Here is a 26,553-nt window from a genome sequence, read left to right as displayed (position 1 = left end):
TACTAGTTCAAACTGGATTCTCCAGGGACCCACTGACAAAGAAGGTTTTTGGTTGAGTGGCCTGGTTTTTAAACTGGCTCAGGGCTTTCTTCCTGGTCCAGTAAATGGACAGGGCCCCTAGTCCACAGAGAGCCCTGATCTTAGGGTACAGTTGGAAGGACTGAGCCTGCCAGAATTCATGTTAGGGTTAAGGTTAATTCTGGTAAGTTTATTAGCACGTGTGAAGGTTTATTGTTTTTAATATGTTTTTTCTGTAGTGCTTTTAAGCTTAAGAATAAAGTGGGCTTGCATAGGAAGTCTGTGTTGTACTTGTGGCAGCTACAGTTGTTATCCATCTCTAAATAAAGAGCAAGCAGGTGTCCTGGGGCAACCTGTTTGTGCTGGGAAATACACAGTGAAGGCAGGGAACTGTGCAGCCTGGAAGCACCCCTGTCAGAAGAGGGAGAGATGTGGGTCTCCACTCAGAAAGGCAATGGTCAGGGAATTGGAAACCTGAGAGTGGGTGCCCTTGCTGAACCACTGAGGGTAAATACAGGTGTAGTTGCCCTGAACTGTGGCAGCCTTCATAAAGATACTGCAATGATACTCTGTTAAGCCATGTTTTGCAATCATTGCAAATCGGACATTTCTTAATTTACATCATCAAAGTGATTTCAACTTTGATATCATTAACTCCAGTTACTTAGCTGCTGCTGCTGCTACTAATTACTAATTCAGTTACATTGCTGAAAAAGCAGTAAAACAATTAAAACATTAAAATCATTCATAATACAGATTATCTGTATCAAACACAAGAGAATCCTAATCTTAATGGTTCAATTGAATAAAGTGGAATATGCCATCATAATTACATAGAGTACAGGGCTAATTTTCTAATTAACAAGAGAAAATGGAATATTTAAATTCAGATGGGGTTCCAGACCTCTTGTTCTAACTGGCACATTGTAATTACCCTCATGAAACGTAGGAGTTCCCATAAGGTTAACCTCTCAAGACATTTTATTGTATGAAAAGGAGGGGTTCTTGTGGAGTTTGTTGGGATTGTAAAGCTACTACTGGATTTTAATTTTGTCTCTCTAACCCATTGTTCAGTTTTCAGATTGTGCTGTGGGTAAATGCTCTAATGATGATTTTCATCACCTCAAACCATAGAGTTAGGAATAAAGATTTGTTACTGGTACTTACGATGAGCTATAAAATATAAGAATACTGGTAATTAGAGAGCAAAGATGGCTTAAGACAGAATGCTCTCTTGGTATCATCATTGCTACAAGCTTATCCTAACGTTGATTGCAAAGGGTACTTTACAGTACCTTTTTTTGAAGTCCATTACAAATTCCCCACACAAATGACCAGAAACCCAAACAGATGCTAAATTGCATCTCTCTTCACTGACAAAGCTTGTCTTTTCAATTATCATAGAATCTAGGTGGAACTTCTCGATCTAGACTGTGGAAAAACCACAGAACCAGATTCTGCCACCATAATTATTGCAGAGTAGTATCATATAAGGCCCTACTCAACATAAGGGTGTCAGAATAAGCCTGTCAGTCAATTCAGTGTTTGTTGAGCAGTTCATGGTCTTGGATTTAAAAGGGGATGAAGTGTGTATATGTCCCCCACACACAAATAAAATGAACCACATCACTGAGTGGACTGGAATATGTTCAGAAGAATAACTCATCCTGAGATGATTCTGTTGAAGGATCACGCTTAAGAGCACTGATGTCTAGGTTTTAAGATTTGTACAGTGTGCTTCCTTTTGGCCATATAAAGGGAGCTTACTGGGCTGAAGATCCATTTTTTTGAAGTAAGCTGGTTGTGCAACGTACCTGATTTGATAGCTCAGGTAAAATCTGTTCCTGGTATTGCTGGAGTTTAAGATTCTGTAATAAAACAGGATGCTTAGATACTTACTCCTTTGAGTCCAACAACCAGAAAATATTTCTAAATAGTTGTTTCATAACTAATACTGGCATGCGAGCACTAGGAACAGACTGAAAGGTTGGGGTTTACTTCTGGATATACCAATTTTCATTTCTGTGTACTCTACAAATCTGAATTGAATTGTGGGAGGCTTTTCTCACTTATTCCATTAAATGAGCTTGTGATAGAGGAAGTGTGGTCTGTTCCATTACCCTGAACCCAAAGAGGAAAAATTCAACACAGAAAAATCTCAGTAGACAATTGAGTTCCAACTTTTCACCTCTGTTAGTATACAGCTATGGAGTCATTACACGTGGATTCCATTTATCTGGGCAAATCTTCATCAGTGTCGTCAACAGTGACATCTGATGCTGTGAGCTGAAATCTAGGCCATGCCTTGCAACTGACACACACATGTGACCTGTGAAATCTAAACAGTCCATTGTGTTTGTCATGATCAAAAGCAAAGGGCTGCTATTAAATATCTTATAGCAGCTCTTTAAAACCAAATTGGTCTGGGAAAGTATTGTATTTTCAATATTCTTAATGCTGTGCACATATATTTATCTGTTTTGCCAATTGTCATTTTGTGAAACGATCTCTGCTGTAGACTACTGTGCAGCAAAAGCCACTTGGTTGTTAATGTCAAAACTATGTTATAAATAGAATCCTAGACAACCAGAGCTTTAAATTCAGGTACTTTGTTCATTAACAACCAGACATTGCGGTGGTCTGGACTAACTCAGCAAACTATGAGTTATAATAATGAAATGGCAAAGGTTAATGTGAAAGGAGGTATTTACTGTGAAGCAGTAGAGTGGTTTAAAGTCATACTTAACAAATGTAATACTGGAAGATTAGTATTTGAGAATCAGTCAACACTGTAATAAATATAGTGCAACTGGACTATCTCAGTCTAACAGGCAAGAGTGAAGCCAGGGGGGTGGGGGGAGAACACAAGGAAAGCAAGGACAAACTGATAAGCTGCTTAATAAATTTACATATTACAGGACAGTTTTGTGAAAGTCTGAAATCTACTAGTGTCTTAACTACAAAGGCAAGATTAACTTGTTATGCAATAAAAGTAGTAAAATGAACATAGTGTTAACACTCTGGATGCTCAGAGGACTGAATTAAAATGGCTGCTTGATGCTTTCTTTATTATTTTTTTTAGGAAAAAGATGCAATTATTTAATTCCAAGGTCATACACATTTATCAAGTTGTTAAGTACACAGCATGTTTAGTGCTTTTCAGATATTCTGTTACTTACAAAAATGAGCAAACAAAATGGGCAGCTTTGGAAGAGTGAAGTGGCTATTTTTCTCCCACAGGTTTTGCAGACTATAGCTGCATTATCACTGTAGTCTGATATCAATAGGAGTTTGGGTTAAATTTGATGAGTATGTGCCTGAGAAACGGTAAAGCCACTTAGCAGCACTGTGGCTATTAGAGAAGTCTTAAGGTGATTATCAATTTAACTTATGTCGACTTTAAGACCCCTTTTTACTGCCAGAGTGATGCAAAGGGAGCCTTAGTGTAAATGAGAATCAGGCCCCAAATTTTTATTACTCTATGGCTTTCAAAAGCCTGTAGGTGGTTATTTGTTGGTCAGTCTAGCTACTGGTTAATAGTTTTGTTTGCTGAGGTACAGTGTTACAAGGTAGAAATTAAAAAAACAAAACAAAAACCTTTTGCAATCAATACTATAGTGACCACAGTAATTTCCTCTCAACTGTTTGGAAAAACTGTTGCCATCTGGTTGGTACTTTATGATAAATGCTGATAAATTGGTTAGTCTCTAAGGTGCCACAAGTCCTCCTTTTCTTTTTGCGAATACAGACTCACACGGCTGCTACTCTGAAACCTGACTTTTTAATGGTGACGCTCTTGGTCAGTTATGGGAGTTGGGGGGAGATGGTGACATTTACCATTTGGAATTAAAGCCCTGTTGCACAAGAACGCTTAGGCATATGTGTAACTAAGAACGTGGGCAATCTCAGTGAAGTAAATGGGACTTCTCTTGTGCTTAAGGATAGTCCTATGTTGAAGTTCTTTGATAGATTAGAGCCCAAGTCTCTCATGTATTGTCTTGGCTTCTTGGGAGCCAAATCTTTGATAAACTGTAACACATTTTGGCAGCCAAAGAATCAAGGTGACCTGATCTTCCCTTCTCTAGCTTCGAACGTGGTTCCAGTTCATATAAGGCTTTATATAACTGCTTCTGATGTCGGTGGGAGTCTTTCCATTAATTTCAGTAGGGACTGGATCCAACCTAAAAGGCTCAATCTTGCAAGATCCTGAGTATCTCCTGGAGGTGCCATTGTGCTGAGCTCCTGTAATGTCCATTGACTTGAATGGGAACTGGGGCACTCAGCACTTCCAGGAGATGCTCAGCACCTTGCAGGTTTGAACTCGTGAAGATCTAATTCCGTTTCAGGCTTGTTAAATTGTTGATTTTTGACGGTTTCCTGTGGCAGTGAATGTTTTAGGTTTGAAGTCCATATATGTGTTCCAGCGTCCCTGTACTTTTTATGTCTTAGTAAGTCAGCCTTTCTTAAATTAAATAATAAAATCTTTTAATCAGAGATTAATCCAAACTGGAACAGCAAATCCAAACATCCCTGAACTTTGAGGGGAGTTTGGCTTTAGACCCAAAGTCAGAGCTAATCTTCATGACTTTGCCTCATCTGTGTTTTTTTGTTTAAAAAAAATAAAAAATAAAAATTACATGCTCTCTTCTTTCAAGGAGGAAAAAGTAGGTCAGATCTCCCATGGCAAGCCCTGGGAATAGAGACTGGCATGAGCATTAATATTTGCTTTATTATTGGAATGTTGGTCAACTTACTTAGAAATATATGACTGCAAAAAGCAGCATAATCTCACCAAATCCATGTTAAGAATGCCTGATGTGCACATGGATATGACGTTAAAGAGTGGGTGCAATTATAAGTGAGGGATTCTAAAGATGGGTAGAGAAGAGGGACTTCAAACCAGCCACCCAGAAATCTACAGGCAAATAGTGTATCTGAGAAGATGAAGCATGGCACCTTGCATGGTCATCAGCAGTGTAGATGAAGCCTGGGACTTCTGGGTCTTAAAGCATGAACCTCTGTGCCTGGGTAAAAGACCTTGGTTAGCCAAGGCTCTAGCAAGTTCAGCAACCTCTACAGGTGTCCTAGCTATCGCTAGAGGGGGACAGAGTTCCACACGGAGTGGGTGTAGACTGCCTGTTAGAATGCTATGGGAGAGAACCTACCTGAGAGAGAAGAGAGTGATGTATAGAGCAAGTTGGAAAATGGATATTAATTTCCACAGAAAATTTAGAGTAAAAAAATCAAAACCCAAAATATTTTGAACAAAAACTGAATTAGTTTGATTCAGAAATGCCATTGTGGTGCCTGCTGGGAGTTGGGGTTCCTTGTGCTCCCAATCTTATCTATGGGCCAGGCTTCCTTGTTGTACTACACTTCCCAGATGCACCACGGCTCCCATCCTGGGTAGAGGAGGCCATGCATCATGACGGTCACATAGCAATATCTTAAACTAGGTGATAGCTCCAAAAGTGTGGTCCATTTTTAAAGTGTACAGAGGACAGCTCGGTTACTTACCAGATCAGCAGTCGTGGGTCACCAGTGTCCTTCGATGTTGATAGATGTTTGGCGCTGTGTGTGTGTTTCCTCTATGTGCCGCTCCTGCCCTGCACAGAAAGCTGGCACAGCAGACCTTGAACGAACGGCGTGATGGCCACAAGATTTGTTAAGGGTCGAAGGCACCCAGCCACGTTTATTGTTGACGAAGCATGGTACTAGTATCCTGCAGACTTTACCGGACGACTAATACGTGTATGCCCATAACAGTGGACCAGCTTAGTGCATGGCGGGACTTTTCATTTTTTCTAGGCCAGACAAAAATACGTTTCTCGAGATACTTTTTATACCCCAATACAAACAAGTTAGTATTGCCCCTCTGACATCGTTACTGCCTCCTGATATGGCTAATTATCACCCATTACCTTGTTGTACATGTTGGTTTGTTTAAAACATTTTTATTACATATTGTCATCCTGACCTTATCTTTTAGGAGGGGTCATTGTGTTCCTGTTATCCTTGGGGAATGTTTTTGTACCATCCTTGATATCGGGATATTGTGGTACCACTTGATATTGTGATGTGTTTGTGTGAGTACTTTGTGACTGGCACTTTTTAGGAATGTGTATTTCTGCAATATCAGCCCTGTTCTTGCCAGATTGTGTGAGCAGGTCCTGCCTCATACCAGGGCAGCCCTTTGAAACAAGGACTTATTTTTCAGTCTCTTTTCCTACTACACCCTTGACCTCCAAGGAAATTCTGTATGTGGAGCAGCTGCGGAATAAGTCCCCATAATATGTATTGTTACTTGTACTAATAATTATTTGTCTCGCACATAGAGTGGTAGATAGATAAGAAGATAAAAGGCCAACATTTCAAAGGTGTTTAGGAGACTAAAGATGCAGATGTCTAGTAGGATTTTCAAAACCATGTAGGTACCTAATGGTTGATTTCAATGGGAGTTACGCATTTGGGTGGTTTTGAGTTTCCCATTTGCCACCTATTTGCATCATTAGGTGCCTACATTCTTTAAAAATCTGGTCCGGAACCCCTGCCCTGAAGAATTTTCAGCCTAAACAGGCAACAAGCAAAAGATGGAGGAAGTTACTGCAATTGAATGGTGAAGTTTAAAATATGTCTTGTAGTCCACAGTATTTGTACGTTTAGTAAACTTAAGTGGGAATACAATCTTTAAAGGCATAATACCAGACCCTTCATATGAGTGTGTTAGATGCTTGGTGTGTGAGCAAATCATATATTTTACTTTGTTTGTGGGTGGTTTTTTTTCTTTTTGTTTTCCAGTGGTATACTTTCCCCTATAAGAAACAGCGGGTACATTTCCCCTACATGTAGAAAATTGCCTTGCTTTTAGAATGTGCTGTGCTGGACAATGCTATAAAGACAGCATCTGCCTGTCTTTGCAGCCTGTCTTTGCTGACAATGAGTGGAGAGAGCCCTTTTTACCTTACTTCAGATCAAAGCTACAGAAGATAATTTTTTCTTAATTTACATTGTAGTAAATTAAAGTTCTCTGAGGCACATGACAGTGTCATATAAAAACCAGCACCCTCCTAGATGTAGGCAAGAGTTAGGATGGTAAATGGATAGCTATCTAGATTGCACTTTGAAATACAGATCTTGAAAAAAAAATGTGTAATTAGATTTCTTTTCAAATGCCATCACTCATATAAGGGCAAAAAATGACGCTGGTCCTTGAAGACTGCTGCTTCCATCTAGTTTATTGAATTAAATAGTTTTCACTGTTGTATGAAAATTACTTTTTAAATATATTACAGACCTTCTGAAGTATTAGAAATACTGTATTCCTGTTGACAGTTTAAATTAATCTTAGCATATTACAAAATTAAAAAGCATTATCTTGTCCTTGTGTTATGATGCTTCCTACAATCTAGATATACTGTACAGAAGGTTCAATTAATTTTACTGGATGTTAATCAGATAAGCATTAAGATTTATGACAACACTTGGAAGTCTTCATTAAGTAAACATGATTCTCCTTTAGTTGCCTTGAGTAGCACCCAAAGCACTTGGCTTATGTACAGCAGAAAAGGCAGCCTAGTAAATCAGCTTATGAGGAGACAGCTGCTTTTGTTAAGTGGCTATATATTATCTATCTATCTATCTAAGCTTTGGTTAAGTAAACATTGTGAGACAGAGTATTTTTAGGGCTTTTAATTTTTTAAACCAGGTACAGTATCTGGGCTAGAACTTCAGTTAGTATGAATCGGCATAGCAACAGTAATTTACACCAGCTGAGTATTTGACTTTAAAATTAGTGTGTGAAAGTGTGTATTAAATGTGTCTGTTGTAATTCTATAGTTTAAGCTTATGATCAGAGTAGAAAGCCTATTCAATAAGGAGGCTGGGGTCCTGTGGAAAAAAGCACTATGTAACCATGTAAGTGAAGGCTGTTATTATAATGCATACAGACACACAAAAGCTACATAGCTCGGGTTGCACAGGCTACTTTCATTCTAACACTTCCTAATTTTTGAGTGCTTTACTTTCCAGCCCTAAAGTTCTTGGTATGCTGAGGATGATGGTAGAGGAGGGCAAAGGTATATCACCTTTACTCACCCTTATCGTAAGCCTATCCCTTAGCAGAGGTTATAGATCATCCTCAGAGGATGTTCCAGCATCCAAGCCTCACCCAAGTGCAAGGACCCTCCATCCACATGCTCTACATCAGGAGAGAAAGCTGAGAAGGGCTATGCCAGCTGGTGCCACTTGAAGAATTGACTGTGTCACCTGAATCCTCCAGTAGCTATTTAAGCTGGCTTTGTGCCAGTAGGATTCAGGACCTGGCTCTAAGGTTTTATTTTTCGGTCATGGTGATTCATGGCTTCTATTTACTCATTGCAATAGGAAGGTGAAAACATTTTCTATCTGGCTGTTGAAGATATTGAAACAGATACAGAGCTGCTGATTGGCTACCTTGATAGTGATATGGAAGAAGCAGAGGAGGAGGAGGAGGAAGTGATCCTTAACCAAGAAGATGAGGACAATAATAATAATAGTAACAACAGCAATAAAGAACCACAACAAGCTGGTGAGAAAGGTACATATGAGACATGTGTGAGAACTAAAGTAGCTTTTTTATGTTAAAAACAATATCAAAACAAGGAAACTAAAACTTCCGACTAGTGAGAAATTGAAGATGTCTGTACACATATTTTACTCATTTGTGTGGCAAAACCGAGGGCCCTGTCCTCAGCTCCCTTGTGCTTGCGGAGTCATTTACTACCTCCATTGAAAGAGAATGTGAAATGGTTGTAAAGCTATTAGAGCAGAATGATTCGCTGCTGCAAATGCCAAAAGTGTGTAGAGCATCGATGAAGTGGGGCTCGACCTTTATATTACTTTTTACTCCCTGTTAGTAAAGGCAACATAGCAGAGGGAGAGTGAGCTGGATTCTGTTCTTTATTGTGGAGCATCAGCAAATTTCAGTAATCTGCACAACCATACTGAAAGGAATGAGGTTGCATAGGCATAACTGAAGGCCAAATTTGGCCTGCAGACCATTGATTGATATGATGATGTACCAAGAAGGAAAGAATCCAGTTTGTTTGCAGTGTTGGAATTTAGCAAAGGTAACCCTACTTGTCCTGGGATTTGGTATGGATAATCCTTTGAGAAACAGTGGACCCACTGTGCTTGGTGAATCCCAAGAGACCATTTTACATAGTCCCTTTTTATAGAATCATAGACTATCAGGGTTGGAAGGGACCCCGCAGGGGGTTATCTAGTCCAACCCCCTGCTCAAAGCAGGACCAATCCCCAATTTTTGCCCCAGATCCCTAAATGGCCCTCTCCAGGATTGAACTCACAACCCTGGGTTTAGCAGGCCAATGCTCAAACCACTGAGCTATCCGTCTCCCCAGAGTAGGACCTCACTTTTAAAGTAATCAGAAATATAATTGGCTAGAAACTATACCTCTACTAATGTTTGTTTTTTTCTCTCCCCCCAACTGTGTAGATTCTCTCAGCTGCAAAGAGGACCACACATGTCCAAATTGTGAATCCAGTTTTGCCAGCCAGGAGATCCTAGCTGAACATCTTCAGACGCTGCACCAAAAACCTAGTGAGGAAAAGGAATTTAAGTGCAGGAACTGTGGAAAGAAATTCCCAGTTAAACAAGCCTTACAAAGACAGTGCGTACACACAAGAGTGCTTTCTATAAATAACCCTTTAAACCAATCAGTAAGCTTAGTTAACTACAGTTTCTGTTGCCTGCAGCTTTCATGCCTCTTTTCCAATGGTGGTGTGATTTAAGAGGCTGGAGTTGCAGTAAATTTCATTGCCTTTAGTAATTGAATTAGCCTTTCATACTTTGCCCAGTACATTAATTTTTGAATATATTGACTTGCTGTATTTCATACAGTGCTTTAGTTTGAATCACTAGTGCCATTAATATTTAAATAATTGGTGCCTTTAGGAAGGCTTTCATGGGAGGAAAAAAGGCTGTGTAATTCATGTATTGTATTGCATATCAGAACTGTTTTGCTATGCTGGAACTTTGGTCTACATCAGTTGACTATTTTATCAAGGAGCCTCATGGAAACAGATGGCATCTCTGCTATCTCCAGCGGGTGACATTGTGGAATTAGAATAAAACTTTGAAGTAGGGAGATGAAGTTGTAAAAGGACAAAGAAAGATGAATAAAAACCAATTCATGTTGATTTTATTAAACCTTTGTGGGCAGAACAAAAAATAAATTGAAACATGAAAAAGAGGCAAGATTTAAAAGCAAATCGCTTTCAGTTCTGTCCATTATTGTGTATATTTATCCTTTAAAGTCATGTACAGTATACTTTACATGAAAACTTTCCTAATCTAATTGATATTATCCTGAGTTTTTCTTCTAATACACAATGCTTGTAAGTAAATCAAATTGTAAATTAAATGGATGTGCCACTTTTTTTTAATTGTAGATTTAGTTATAGAGGGTACCCCATTTAATCTAATTGTTTCACATCAGAAAAAGAGTAAAATAATATTACATAGCCGCATTAAACTGTTTCTGTAATGAAGTGATCTGTTGATTTCACATAGATAACGTCATATTAATCTCTTAAATGATTATCTCTTACTTCTAAGCAAATGCTCTGTGTGCTTTTCTGTAGTAGTATTTTGTAGAGGGAACAAAATGTTTTCAAGCAAAAATAAACTTTCGTCCTTCTAATCTATAATTTGGCATTTGATTTGTGCTAGGTGACTAGTTAAATTTATCTAAAAACTAAGTGAAAGCCTGTGCTATCGTCTTGGTGTAATTTGCAAAGAGTAAAAAAAGCTGAAAATGGCTGAGAACTTAAAAATGGGATGGTAACAGACTGTGAATCCCGGTGATGATTGAACCTGATTGAACAACTTTTCAAAATAAGAAAAGCTCTCAACCATGCTTTTAGCTCTTCCCAATGATTCAACTGACAATTGTGGGATCTTATTATTTTTATATATATATATATATATACACACACACACACACATATATAAACAGCACTTGGGGAGAAAAAGACAAGTGCATTGGTAATTGAGAATACCTTTCCGTATTATACTATGGCCCCAAACTTTAGCCATGTCAGTTCTAGGATATTAGAGAGGCAAGGTGGATGGGTAATATCTTTTATTGGACCAACTTCTGTTGATGAGAAAGAGAAGCTTTCACGTTTACACAGAACTCTTCTTAAGGTCTGGAAAAGGTAATCAGCATGTCATAGCTAAATATGAAGTAGAACCTCCAAAGATGAGCCTCAAAACTTAAATTCATAACTTTGCTAGTCCCTAAAAATCATGGACTGAATAGAGACACTAGATTTATGGCTTATTACAACAGTCAACCTAATAACAACCCCCATAACACTCCTAAGCTGCTTTCACACCACCTTTCTTTCCCTTCTTTGATTGGAAGGGTGTAAATGGGCCACTTCACCTTGAATGGTCCCTTGAAATATGAATTAACTACTTATGCTAAACAATCTGCTCAGCTTGTATTTAGCTGTGACACTCTGAGTATGTTTTCCAGATCTGAGGAAGAGCTCCATGTAAGCTCGAAAGCTTGTCTCTCTCACTAACAGAAGTTGGTTTAGTAAAAGATATTACCTCATCCACCTTGTCTCTCATATTTATGCATGTGAGTAGTCTCAGTGAACTCAGAGTTTGTAAAGTTACTTGTGTGTTTGCAAGATTGGGCCTATCTTCTCTGTTACCGCCAAAATGTTGTTTGCCTTATATTTTGTTTTATCTTTTCCCTAGCGTCCTTCAGTGCACAGAGAACATCAATCCAGGAGACACTTCAAGAAGTTTTCAGTGTTCTGTTTGCAATACGTCCTTCAGCTCAGAGTCGAGGTTTTGTGTCTGAGTTACTGGACTGCTGTCATAGCATTGCTGGCCTCCCTTTGCATGTTTGCTTTCAAGCTTATTAGTTTATGTGAAATCCTAACAGTGAAAGAAGTGAAATACTTTCATTCCTACCTGCTGTAAGTAATGCATGAGGTGGCCCTGGAATTCTGCTGCGTGGCATGTGTTAAGCTCAGAGTGCTTGCTATGAGTCTGTGTTCTCTAGCTGTGTCTTCATGTATTATTTTTCCTTTGCTGGTTATCCAATGTAGTTATGAGCAGCACAAAGAGGCATGCAGAGGGGATGCTAGATTCATATGCAAGGCTGATAGCTGCGGGAAGAGGTTCAAGAGTAAGGACGCGCTGAAAAAGCACAAGGAAAATGTTCACACTGGTAAGAAATGATTGAATATGACATTTTTAACAGGATTGCTGATCTGTTGCCTAACAGACCACTTTTTGTTCACAAACCAAAGCAAGAACCATCTTTCATTCCATTTCAAATGCTATTCTTGATACATTTTCATTTAGTTGTATAGCCTATTTCTGTAATGTTTTGATTTGAGTAAAATTAATGTAACCTTCCCACTTCTTCCAAAGGCTGTGGATATAACTAAGTATATCAGGAACAAAAGAAATCCTAACAATGGTAAATGGCCATTAGTAGAAGGAGATGGCAAAATTGTTAAAAATGATGGACAAAAGGCAGAATTGTCCAATAATATGTCTGTTCTGTATTTGGAAGGAAAGAAGATGATGTACTCATCTCTGATGAGGATAATGAACTACTCCTATATCCATTAGTAACTCAAGAATATGTTAGCATTTACTAGGCTAGATGTTTTAAAATTAGCAGGCCCATATGACTTGCACCCAAGAGTCTTAAAAGAGGTGGCTGAGATGTCTGGCTTCCTGGTGTTAATTTTTAATAAATCTTGGCATATCAGGGAAATTCCAGAAAATTGGAAGAGTGCTAATGTATGCCTAGCCCTTCTCAATATTAGCAAGGTGACCTGGGTAATTAATTAATAAATCAGTTAGCCCAGCATGAATCCTGATCAAAATAATGGAAAACTGATGCAGGATTCAATTAATAAAGAGCTAAAGGATGAGAATATAATTAACATCAGTCAATATGCTTCAGTTGAAAATGGGTCTTATAAAACAAACCTGATTTCATTTTTTGATAACTTTATCAACCAAATTTGAAATGATAACTTCATAGATATATATACTTATAATTTTGAAGGCATTTGACTTAATACCATATGACATTTTAATTTCAAAAATAGCACTATACAATATCAGTAAAGCTCATCTTAAATGGATTAAAACTACCTGACAGATCTGAAAAGGGGTTGTCAAAGAAGAATCATCTTTGAATGGGGTTGTTTCTTCTGCGGTTCTCCAAGGATCGGTAGTAGGTCCAACACTATTGAATATGTTAATCAATGATCCAGAAGTACATAGAAATCACTGATATATCTTGCAGATGACCTAAAGATTGGCAGAGTGGTAAATAACAATGGGAATAGAGCAGTCATTCAAAGCAATGTGGATCACTTGGTAAGCTGGGCCCATTTGAACAAAATTTGTTGCAATACAGCAAAATGTAAAACCAAAGAAACAAAGAATGTATGCCATGCCTACAGAATGTGGGACTGTATCCTGGAAAGCAGAGACTCTTAAAAGATTAGGGGTCATCGTAGACTAGCACTCAACGTGACCTCCCAGTGTGATGCTGTAGCAAAGAGGGCTAATGCGATCCTTGGATGTTGCAGAACCAGGGAGATAGCTGTATTATTTTGTATGCATTTTATATGTGCTCAGATTATCTGCTTGATATTATTCTGGCTGACTGCAGGGAGTTAAATCAAAGAGAGGAGCAAATAGGAAATGAAACAATGACAGAGATGAGATATGTACAGGGAGAATATGCAGGGTCCTTAAGAGAAACACTGGATGAGTTAGCCAGTGGGAAATGCCTACTTGCTTGTTGCCAGAAGGGCCAGAGATTGAGATCAAAAGAACACTAAGCAGTTAAAATTCTCTGTGTACAAGAAAAAGGAAGTAGGCTGGCAGCAGCTGCTCAGGGAGAGCAGAACCTTCCATTTTCTACTGGCATTGCATAATTAGGGCCAGCCTTATACAGTCATGCAGAGGTATCAAACTTTTCCATTTGTGCATTACCACTTCAGGCATGGTGGGGAGCAGTCACCAAGGGGCTGCTACTTTTCTGCCTGCTTAGGTGGGTGGGGAGTGGGCAGAGCCTTGATTCTGCTGCTCTACCATACTGGAAAGCAGAAGTGATAAAAATGTCCAAGGGAAAGTAATCTACTACTGGTGGGAAGTATTAGTGTTTACTTTGAAATAGAACTGTGGAGTAAGAAAGATGGTCTAGAAAATGATAGTACACTGTAGACTTCCCTTCTTAACTACAGGTTTTTGGTACATGGCTGTGATATATGCAGACTTTTTTTTTTTCTAGCTTAACTTCTTTAGTTTTATCCTAATCAATCTTCTGCAGACTGAAACATCGAGGATTAAGACATGTTTTGTTAAATGTAGTCCCCACAGGCTATGGAATGTTCCAGTTTCTAGCTACCTGTGGCTGCGGCTTATTGGAGATTAGAAGTCTTTTCAGCATTTTTAAGAGAATACAATTGTATATTTTCATACAGTGCTTAAACAATATCTATACTCCCACTTTATGTTGAAAATTTTCCAGAGAAAGTGCTAGTGCTGTATTCCAGGTTTTTGAGGTGTTTTCTGTAAATCACCCAAGTCTCTCACCCATAGAGTTGAGATTACCACCAGTTTATAAACTAAAAGTCTAGTGTATGTTCTGATGTCATGGTTGTTGAACACAACAGTCGAGACAGTCTGTCAAAATCAAGTCTGGAAAAGTGGATTCTGTGCTGAATATCAATGTCTTTGTATGCCCTCTGTGAGAGGTGGCTGCCAACGTAGGCAAAGTGTTCTACATTTTCCAGTTCTTCTCTATCAGTGTAGACCTTCCTTGCTAGGTCTGATGATTGACTGGGAGCTGGATGGTAGAGAATCATCTGCTACTGGAGTTCAGTTATTGTTTTTGATGATACTTTAGTTCTGGCACGGAGGCAAGAGAGGTTGAAAAGGTTGCCATCAGTCCAATATTGGATGCCAATGCCCTGTACTGCACGTTCTTGGATTAGCGTTTTCAGAGCTGCTAGGATAATGGAGAAGAGGATGGGTGCCAGTACTCAATCTTGTTTTACGCCAGTTCAGATGCAGAGAGCTCAGAGCGAGAGCCACTACACAGGATGGAGGCAGTCATCTGGTCATGGATGAGTCTTACAGTTATAAGTGGCTGAGTGGTAAATTTGCTTGGGAAACCAAACTTTGACATGAATTTCCATGGAATCTCACGATTGATAGAGTCAAAGGCTTTGGTCAGATCAATAAAGGCCATATACAGCTCCTGGTGGTGTTATTGACATTTTTTCCTGGATCTGCCTGGCTGCGAAAATCATGTCGGTGGTGCCTCGTGATGGTCTGAAGCTGCATTGGGACTCTGGAAGAGGGAGCAGGCGATTAAGACAGATTCTAGCAAGAATCTTTCCAGTGTTGGAAAGAAGGGAAATACCTCAGTAATTGCCACAGCTGGCTCTGTCTCCCCTTTTGAAAATGGTGACTATGTTAGCATTATGTAAGTCAGTAGGGATTTCTTCAGTGCACCAGATTTTGAGAAACAGAAAATGAAGTTTGTGTGTCAGTGTTTCTCCCCCTGCGCTTTTAGTACTTCAGCTAGTATGCCATCAGGACCTGGGGCTTTATTGTTCTTCATTTGCACAATTGCTTTGCAGACCTACTCAGGTGTTGGTGGGTTGGCAAGAATTTCCCAGTTTGGGTGCTGAGGGATGGAGTCAGTGGTGTTGTCAGTCACAGTTGATTCTTGATTTAGAAGCTTTTGGAAGAGTTCCTTCCAGTGCTTGTTGATGTATTCATGGCTTTTCAGAAGAGTGCTACCCTCTTCAGATCTCAGTGGTGTGAGGCCATGTGAGCTTCATCCGTACAAGGTCTTTGTCTCAAAAAAAAAAAAAATCTGCATATCATGTCTGTCAGTAAATGCTAGGATTTCTTTTGCTTTGTCCTTCCACCATTTGTTTTTGATTTCTCAGATCCTTTTTTGTACTTCAGCTTTAAGCTGACAGAAAGAGCTCTGCTTCTGACTGGATAATGGATGGTTTTGCCAGTCGCAGCAAGCTTTCTTCTTCTGGTCCAAGAGGGCTGTGATCTCAGTGTTCTTGTCATCTAACCAGTCCTGATGGCAGTGGGTAGTAGCAAGGCCGATGTATTCCTCATGGATGGTCTATTTTAGGACTTCCTAGTCTTCTTTGACTCTTGTGTTGTTGTTTCCAGGTATGCGTGTTGTTGTTTCCAGGTATGCGTGTGGTCAGTTTTTCACTGAGGTGTGCTTTGAAGTTCTCTTGGTGAACTGAGGATTGAAGTTTTTGGATGTCGTATTGCCATCTGTGTGATTTGAATTGCTTTCTGTGTTTTGGTGCTATCCTGAGGGACATGACTGACCTCACCAGACAGTGGTGAGTCCAGCAATCGTCTGGTCCCGGTAACTTGGATGTCTCTTAGATCCTACATTCTTACAATGACTTAGTTTAGGAGGTGCCTCTGTTTTGAGCGGGGGTGTTGCCAAGTTGGTTTTTTTACTTGTTGCTTTGTCTGAAGATTGTGTTTGTGATCACAAGGCCGTGCTCTGTGCATTTGCTGAGTAGAAGGATGCCATTGGAATTGGTCTTACCCACTCCTTTCTTCCCACTGCTGCTGCTCCATATGTTAGAGTTTCGGCCAACTCTTGTGTTAAAAGTCCCCTAAGAGGATTATGTTATCTGTTTTTGGAATGGAGGAGAGAATTTTGTCAAGGTCAATAATTTTATAGGCCCCATAAGAAAGGAGAATTTTAAAGATGGAAGTCCTCTCTGTTCCTGATTGGAGCTTAGAAGCTAGCAGACTGCAGCAGGAGTGAAGCAGTTCCTGTCAGGAAAAAGATCTTAACTTTTGTCCAGGCCCTGTCAGGGGTGGGGAAGAGAGGGACAAGAGGCTTGTGTGAAGAGGAAGAGTATGAGAAGATACTGGAGAAGGGAAAAGGCATAAGGACCGATCTAGAAGTGAGATAAGAAGAGAAAATGAAACAGAAGGATGACAAACACACACAAATTACTAGAAGAATAAGAAATAAAGGAGGACTTGAAGCCAGGAGAAGTGGGAAGAGAAGTAGTAAAATATACAGAAAGAGCAAGGCAATGAGGGAAACAGAGTAAAGATATAACTAAAGGGTGAGGCATGGAAGGAAACAGTATACAATGGTGGTGGGGGAGAGAAGCATGGGACAAAATGCCAATAAGGCAAAATAGTTTGTAAACGTGTGTATGCTCCACAAATGGCTTTGTGCCCTTCAGCCCTAGTGGGCACTGAGAAAAAGGCTCATTCTGCCAGCAAAGTGTCATACCTTGGAATCCCTAATTCTCTTCAGCAGCAGCCTGGTGGCCTTCACTGAGTATACAGATTCAAGGAATTTGACCCCACTTGGCTATAATCTAAACATATTACCACACCTGCATTTTGACAGAGGCTTCTGTCTGTAGTCTTGCTACATAAGCAATGGAAGTCACTAAAAAGTTTATCATGCTAACTTATGAGGAGACCATGGCACAGCTCTTAGAAGAGAATAGTCTGCCTCAAGGTCCAAAGATAAATTGACTCTTGGATAATTAGCTTTTAGTGCCCTCATCTGTAGGTTAGAATTTGGCTTACAGAATGCCATTTGTCTCTGAAATCAGTGTCAGTGAAACAAGCCCTTTTTATTTCATCCACCAATTCCTTGTGTTCAGTGACTGATAAAGACCTGAATGCAATAGAGGTTAGATGCCATCCCTAAGCACTGGCAAGGCAAGAGTGAGACTGACACAATTATCCAGGCCTTTGTTGCCTCAAGATCAGATTGACTCAGACCAGTGCCCCATGATCTATGCTAGCTTCGAGTAAGATTGTTGGAGGAATTCAAGATGTCGATTTTTAACTTATAAAGCCCTAAATGGTGTGACACCTGGTTTCCTGAGAGATTGGCCCTCCCTGTGATATACTGCCACAGTTGAGAACAGCAGTGGTGCTGAAACTGGAGGTCGCTCACTATAAGCAAGAGGGAGTGGCAGGCAGAGCATTCTCTGAGGCGTCCTCTGTTTTTTTGGGATGAGAGTCCAGATTTGTTAACCTTCTGAGCACACTGTAAAGCCCATCTTTATTACCTCATTGTTAAGGCTATTGGGATTGAGGTGGGGTATATTTATGGGCAGTCCTTTGTCTGTGCTTATGTTGTAATTTTTAATTTATGGGATAGGGGCCCAAACCACTCATGTATTTTAAATATTTGAATGAATAAGCGGATGGGGGGTGGGTCTTTATTATTCTTGTTAAACTGATCTGTTTAGGGAGGATAAAGATGAGATCCAATACAAAAGCTGATTTAATTATTTGTAAAATATGTGGAAATTGGAAAAATAAATAATTAAAAAAATGTACAGTCTTCAGGAGGACAAGTGCAGAGAAGATCAGACACTTGAAGCCTGGAAAAATCTTGAGCTGGAAACCTTCTGATGTGTTAATTTCTGATCTATGCTTCATTGCTCTTCCAAGAAACACCCAAGAAACATTTTGCCTACCGTTTAGCATAATCCCTTTCTTTTTAGTGTAATGTAGTGTAATTCTTGGATATATATCAGGAGATATGTCACATGGACCTTTGGTTACAAACAAAGAACTAAGTTTGTAGTAATTGTGCCCTGCATTACAACAGCTCTGTGCAGTACTAACATGAACTTGAAACCGCGGTAATTAATAGACAACCCTAATTAAATGCTCTGTCACTTTTTAAATGAACTGTGAAAAAGGAAGAGAAATACATTTGGTAGCTGATCTTTAACTGGGTTTATAGTTTTGCATGATAGATTAGATTTGTATTCATGATGCAGTTCTATTACAAATGCCCTAAGTTAAGAAAGTGTTAATGGAATTCTCTTTCTTACTGCACACCTAGCAGGGTAGAATGCTTACAACTTTTAGGCCAGGCTGTCATTACAGAAAATGGAAGTTTTGGTGTTGACTTCAGTATTATTTTTCATTGTTTCACTGATTCCAAACATTCTGCTTAACCTGTGACATGATGTTTTTGTGGATGATAATTGTTTTGGCTTCTGAATAACAACGTTTTTTAGTTGTGACATGAAGATTGATATTAGATTGATATTTCAATTTTATCACATTTTTCTTCTTGAAGAAAAAAAGTGAAACCTTTCTTGATTTACATTCCATTGAAAAAATAGCTTATAGGACACCTACAGAGAACTCCTGTAACCCAATACCATGAAGATGGGTTACAAACGTAAAATTTTCTGTCAGTCAAATGACCTGTGAAAAATCACACACCCAGTAGAAACATTTGGTTTCTTTCTTTGCACTTCCTTTTTAAGATGTTTCTTGTTAAGATGTATTTTGTTTCTGTCCTAGGAAATTCTAGGAAGAAGTTGATGTGCTCTGTGTGCAATAAGAAGTGTTCCTCAGCTACAAACCTTCAAGAGCATCGAAAGGTCAGTAAGATGAAAGCTGACCCACAGCAGGCTTTGACTTCACCAAGATGTAAGGCCAGGGAGCATGAGTCACTTGAGAGCTGCTGTAATACAAACTATTGGGTAGTCTTTTTTGTGGTTACAAAAGCAGTGCCTTTTCTTTGAGTATGAGTATTTATTTTTGTATCCACAGTAGATCAAACCAAAAATCCTGGTTTCATTCTAATGTATCTTTTACCAAATATAAAATTTCATGTGTGTGTCATGTTCACATTACCAAGCTAAAACAAAATTGTCTGCTTTTTATTTTTTTATTTTTTTTGTCTGCAGTTCACAAGGAGGGAAGTAAATCCAAGTGTATTTTAGCCATTAAAGTAAATCTGTGAATCTTTCTTCCTATGCAAAAATGCAAACAAGTTTTGTCTTACCACCCTTTGTGAAAATAACATCACAGTCCTAAGGGTGTTGTATGCAATCTTTTTGAGTTATTTGGTTAGTATAAAAAGTGCCACTTACCAAAAAATAATAATAATTTTTGTGCATACATTGAAATAATGTGATCTTTAATAATCTGTACAGAAAGAGTTAATATCCTGAAAATAATGGAGTTAGTATAGAAATACAGGGTTATGAATATGAGATTCGGAATCCATTCTACCCAAAGGAAGACCCAGCAAGATTAATTTGATAAATTACCAGAACTTTAGAGGGCCCGTTTCTACAAAAACCTACATTGTAATGTTTATCAGATTAACTATAAGTCTCTAATAATGTCCAGTTATAACCTAAATCCAGTGAAGATATAGATGGTATCAATTAAAATAAGATGTTGCAAGAGGAGTGATAATCCCTTGTACTAGCTTTTTGTGATTTTACTTGCTAGCGTTAATGTTCTTCTGTACTTTTTCTTGAAAAAGACTTACCAATTCTACCATGCCTTCTCAAACCTAATCAAAATGCATCCTGTTTTGTTTTAGCATGGTACCCACAAACCATTGCACATTAAGATAGCTATAAAAAGAAAAGGAGTACTTGTGGCATCTTAGAGACTAACGAATTTATTAGAACATAAGCTTTCGTGAGCTACAGTTCACATAGTTTATGCTCAAATAAATTGTTAGTCTTAAAGGTGCCACAAGTACTCCTTTTCTTTTTGCGGATACAGACTAACACAGCTCCTACGCTGAAACCTAAGGTAGCCATGTGATGCTGCAAATCAGGAATGTCCCACTTTTGTAGGCATATCATTGTTAGGCTTATAGATAAGATCATTATTTTGTCTCAGTTGTTATAAATTCCTGCAGATCCTGCCAGCCAAACGATCCGTTGACAAGCTTTGCCTGTGGCACTAATGGCAGATTGATTGAATGTCTATTTATCGCTGATCCACCATCAAGTTTGTCAAACGTGGAAAATTACAATAGGGCAATAGGAACAAGAAGACGGAAAACAGTAGGGTAATTTGCCCAGCATCTTAGATGTATGTGCACAAATGAAAGGCGTATAGGGAAGAAAGAGGAAGAACTGAAGTATTAGTCCATAAGATAAATTGTGACTTAATTGGCATCACTGAGACTGGGTGGGATAAATCTCATGATTGGAGTATTGGTAAAGAGGTGTATAGCTTGTTCAGGAAGGAGAGATGGGGGAACAAAAAGGGGGAGGAGTTGCATTATACATCAAGAATATGTACACCAGAAGGAGGCGAGAGGCAGACCATTGAAAGTCTCTGGGTAAGGATAAAAGGGAAAAAAGCAGGGCCATGTCACGGCAGGGGTCCCCTGTAGACTACCAAATCAGCAGGAGGAGGTAGATGAATCATTTCTAGAACAAATAACAGAAATATCCAAAATGCAAGACCTGGTAGTTATGGGAGACTTTTCCAATAGATGTCTGGGTAGTTAAAGTAATACGCCAAAACACAAAATATATAATAAGTTCTTGAAATGTATTGGGGACAGCTTCTTGTTTCAGAAGGTGGAGGAAGTAATCAGGAAGACAGCCATTTTAGACTTGATTCTGAGGGAGGAATTGGTTGTGAATATAGAAAGTAATTTAGGTGAAAGTGATCATGACATGATAGGTTTCATGATTTGAAGTAAAGGAAGGAGTGAGAGCTGCAGAAGAAGCACAATGGACTTGAAAAAAGAGACTTTAACAAGATAAGATAAGGTCCTATGGGAAGAAAATCTAAGGAAAAAAGAAGTTCAGGAGAACTGGCAGTTTCTCAAAGAGACAATGTTAAGGGCACAACAGCAAACTATCCCAATGTGAAGGAATAGTGCAAACATGTAGGGATAAAATGAGAGGCTAAAGTACAAGGGAACTCACAAGGGACACAAAAGGCAATAAGACGAGGTTGTATAAATACATTAGGAGCAAGAGAAAGATGAAGGAAAATATAGGTCAATTAGTTAATGGGGAAGGAGAGTTAATAACAGATGACATCACGAACGCTGAGATGTTTAATGCCTATTTTGCTTCAATCTTCTCTAAAAAAGTTAATGGTGACCAAATACTTAACATAATTAATATTAACAGCAAGAGGGAAGGAACACAAGTCAGAATAAGGAAAGAACAGGTTAAAGAATATTTAGATAAGTTATTTGTGAACAGGTTAGCAGGGCCTGATGAAATTCATCTGAGGGTACTTAAGGAACTAGCCGAAACAATCTCAGAACCTTTAGCCATTATCCTGAAGAACTCATGGAGTATGGGTGAGGTCCCAGAGGACTGGAGAAAGGCAAATGTAATACTTGTCTTTAAAAAGGAAAATCCATGTTGGTTATTTATCCCCTAACTCACAGTAAGTAATACCCTTCCTCCACATGTGGTCTCACTGATCCCAGTGGAACAGGAGTGAAGTAATGTGAGTAAGTTTAACAGAAGCCTAGCCTTTTTAGAACTATACCCTGCAAAGTTAATACACCTCAGATTCACCTCTGCAAAGTTATTCAAAGAACTTTTGTCCTTTTTTAATAGGCCAAATGAAGATTTCTGATAGTATCACTTTTTAAAATGAGGAAATATGATTTGTTGAGGGTGCATAGACCTTGGTCAGATAATCACAATTCTAAAAATGTGTCTGACTTTTTAATCCCTCTTGATCTACCATCGTAGGGCTGTGTGTGCAACCAAATAATTAAACTGTTTCTGAGTGAAGTCATTCTTAATATAGGGAGAGGCAAAAAAGGCTTTTTTTTCCCTATGTGTAGAAATATTTCCCTCTGTTTAATTACCCACTAAGACCGCCATTTCCTTTTTTAGACGAAAAGCAAATTGTGTGTAATAGAAGTTCATAAATTGAAATCAGACCGTTACATGGAATTAAAGAGCAATCTGGACTCTGGTACATTAAATAGTAGTCTACTCTAAAGAAAAACACTCATCTCCTGAAATAAGGTGTCTGAAATATTTGGGGAGGAATTACTATATTGTGAGGTGGCAGGTCTGTGGAATTATACAGATCTGAACTTCAACCCCAGAAGAAGAAAAACCAATGAAGCTGAAAAAATACAGTAAAACCATATGAATCAATAGGGAGAAGGGAATATAGAATTTATCTGGATAAACAGGGAATTTTTCCGTACAAATGATGTCCACTGAGGGGCATAACGTAATTTTGGATAAGGGTTTTTTGGAGAAATAAGACTTTTGTCCTGTTTACATTGAATAGTACGTAAATGGAAGGGCATGGAAGCCTTGTGGAGTATTAGAACTGGTCTTGAGACAATTTAAAATATTTAATTTGCTTCAAAATTCAGTCATTAGTGCAGCATCAAGTCCAGGCCCTAGATGATTGCTTGGACAGATCCATCCTGTTGGGTGCACGAGAACATTTGATATCTTTGCTAGAACTCTCTAGAAAGTTTTGACCTCTGGGGCTATGTGCATAGTATGGAATGCATTTGCATTTATTAATGTAGTTTAGGGAGAAGAAGGCTAGTGTTTGATAGCTGGATCTTATGATCCAGTAGTTGAAGGCTAGCTCTTTAATTGTGGATTAAGTCATTTTATCCTTATCTAGATTGTTTTTATTTTGTTAATCAATGATGATGTTAGTAATCTGATATTCTTGATAATGTTGAAATATGTTTTTATTTACAGTGGACTCCAATAGCATTTCATATTTATTATGCTTTCTAAAAATTATTAGATGTGTGTTATTTTGTTGTTAGAGAGACATGGTGGTTGAGGTAATATTTCTTATTGGACCAACTTCTGTTGGTGAGAGAGACAAACTTTCAAGCCCTTTTTGTTATTTATAAGCCCGTGCTTATTGGAAATAAATGAACTGAAAATATTTTTGCAAGTTATTCTACATTTATTTATTTTTTGCTTCATGTTTCCATATTGATGAGATTTAAAATTAATGTGATATTACATATTTACATAATCTTAGTTCCTGTGTGTTGTCTTAGTTATAAATGTTTGTTCAGAAGTATGAAGATTTGATTTTTGAGAGACACTGTTGTTCAGCATGGGATAATTAAGGAAGAAATCACAATATATCCATGAGTATTAACATAGCTACAAGCTAAGAAATAATTACAGTTTGTTAGAGATGTTCTGTATATCTAAGATGTGTGATCTTGTTTGAGACACATATTTAATTATCATTAAACACTCATTTTGCAGGTTCATGAGATCTTTGAGTGTCAGGAATGTGACAAGAAATTTATTTCAGCTAACCAGCTAAAACGCCATATGATAACTCACTCAGGTAAAAAAAAACCCTGTGGTTTTTCTTGTATACCAGAATTGGTCCTTGAGATATATTGCGGTATGTTATTTTTTTTATAGATGTTCTGATGGATTCTGCAGTGTTTGGGAGCTAGTTAAAGTAAATCTGGTGCCAGCTAACTCTCTTTGCACCAGTGGAAGGTCCAAATTTAATGGTGCAACCTCCTGCTCCTGGCAACTTCTTCATGCTTCTCCTTCAGGCTAGCTGGGATGGGAGAGCGCAATGCTGTGGGGGTTGGGGAACTAATAACATTGCTGTTTGCTTTCTGTAGGGGTTTAGGTGTCTAGTGGTTGAATGGAAGGGGTGCAGAACTGGGATATGACCTAGGCAGGGCTGTGATAAAAGGAGAGACGTTCAGATTCTCTAATGGACTCGCATTTTGAGCACAGAGCTCTTAGTCAGAATAAAGCAGTTTATACTCCACACCATGCAGTAGACCACACATTAACATATCAGCCTGCCTCGTGGCTGGTGGAGCAGGTCACCGTGACTGGCAGCATCTTATGTCTGCAGGTCTGGCAGCATTATATGAATTGACACTGCCAGCGTTTTTGATCATTGAAACCTGGCATTTCTAGATCTTTCATCCAGTAATTAGAAACATCAGCCAACACAATGGAGGCACGAACTTAGTTCTGTCAAATACATTAAAGTTTAAACATACAGGATTTTGTAACAGCGGAGCCTTTTAACATATCTGCTTTCTTGGTTTCAACATACTGCAATCACATTTATTTTAAAATAAGCTTTGTCCAGAGGCTTTTAGCTTATTTTTGACGCTTTTGGGTGAGACTACAGGGCTTGGGTTTGAGTCACCAGTTCAAGCAGAAAGGCTTTTGCATAGCAACTTTTGGTTTTCGAAACTAATATGATATGTATATTGTTAATTAACTTTTAAAACATTTAAACTGTCATGCCCTCTTTCACATTTGTAATCTGGAAACAGGCTTTTCCTCTTTGAAGTCATTCTCTTTTGATTTAAGCTAATTAATCAGAATTTAGTGTTAGCAATGATTATTGCAAAGAATGTGCCAATTTCTTGAGATACACCATAGCTCATCTTTTATGAAGTGACTTAACTGTCTAACATAAAGAGCATTAGATGTCTTTCTAATTGGTTTAATCTTAATTGGGTTGACTTAATTGCAAAAATCTCTCTGAGGAGATGACTGTCTCTGCCTTTCATCTTCTCCCCCTGTATAAACAGGAGATTAAATGTCCCCCACTCATTTTCTGCAGAAAAACGCCCCTACACCTGCGAGGTTTGCAATAAGTCCTTCAAACGACTTGATCAAGTGACTGCACACAAAATAATACACAGTGAAGATAAACCTTATAAATGCAAGCTTTGTGGAAAGGGATTTGCCCACAGAAATGTTTACAAGAATCACAAGAAGGTAAAGCACTCTGCTGTTGTTGTTTACAGGTCTGCCAGCCTCAGATATGCAGCTATTTTTCTTTTAAATGGTTGATCATTAAGCTCTGGCATGCTTATAAACATGAGATTAAAGTATTGGAAAATGTATTTTCTAGTGTTCTTTGTTATAACCAAGATCTCAAGATACTAAATGAATTCCAGTAAAATACAAACACACAGAAATGATTCTTCTGCTAAATGCACTGAATAAATCCCTATTTTGAGTCTTCTGGTTTGTTTTTATATGTTATCAAGTCAAATATTTATCTGATCTAAAAGGTCTCTAGTTTTTGGCTTACAAAAGAATGATCATATTTGAACAAAATGAGCAATAATGCTGTTGCAGTCATTCCTAATCGTACTTATCAGGAGATACTTTCAAACAATATATTATTTGCATTTGGTAGTGTTAAATAATACATTACTGAAACATCAGAAGAAACACTACCCTAATAATGTACACATGAAAGGATGCTCTATTTCTGTTGATTTAAACTCAAATCTGCCTGTCCTAATTTCTGTAATGCCTGTCATTACTTTTAACCCTACGTTACATTTTCAATGGCAAGGCTACCCATGACTGCTGCTTCAGAATTCCAAGACTGTAAAAAAAGAAATTATCTGGCTGATTTCCTGCCCAGTCTTTGGAACGCCGTGCTTCCCCCCCTCCACTTTGATGAAACTGATATACCTATACTTATAAGGTTTTCAGTGTGGCTCATGTTATATGCCATCTGGGAATTTGGCACAGGATCTTTGCACCATCTCTTGTACTTTCAGTCATAAATCATATGAAAGTAATAATAATGTCTCTTACAGGATGAAACAGTGATGACTCCCTCCCCCCCAAAACAGAACGTATGCACAAGCATGCTGAAAGACACAGCTAGCTGCCATGTAT

At 38.5% G+C, this 26,553-nt stretch overlaps 1 protein-coding gene across 1 annotated transcript in view; it reads left to right on the top strand.

The window, feature by feature from the left end:
• PRDM5 (PR/SET domain 5) overlaps window positions 1-26,553 on the top strand; it is a 138,212-nt gene that overhangs the window by 27,830 nt on the left and 83,829 nt on the right. The window contains exons 4-10 of the mRNA XM_073341010.1: window positions 8,401-8,593; window positions 9,512-9,686; window positions 11,789-11,881; window positions 12,145-12,266; window positions 19,433-19,512; window positions 24,130-24,214; window positions 25,475-25,632. Of these exons, the coding sequence (XP_073197111.1) occupies window positions 8,401-8,593; window positions 9,512-9,686; window positions 11,789-11,881; window positions 12,145-12,266; window positions 19,433-19,512; window positions 24,130-24,214; window positions 25,475-25,632 (906 nt within the window). The remainder of the gene's footprint in view (window positions 1-8,400; window positions 8,594-9,511; window positions 9,687-11,788; window positions 11,882-12,144; window positions 12,267-19,432; window positions 19,513-24,129; window positions 24,215-25,474; window positions 25,633-26,553) is intronic.

This window comes from Lepidochelys kempii, chromosome 4 (assembly GCF_965140265.1).
Source record: "Lepidochelys kempii isolate rLepKem1 chromosome 4, rLepKem1.hap2, whole genome shotgun sequence".
Taxonomy (NCBI): domain Eukaryota; kingdom Metazoa; phylum Chordata; order Testudines; family Cheloniidae; genus Lepidochelys; species Lepidochelys kempii.
This window is presented reverse-complemented; position numbering and strand designations above follow the sequence as displayed.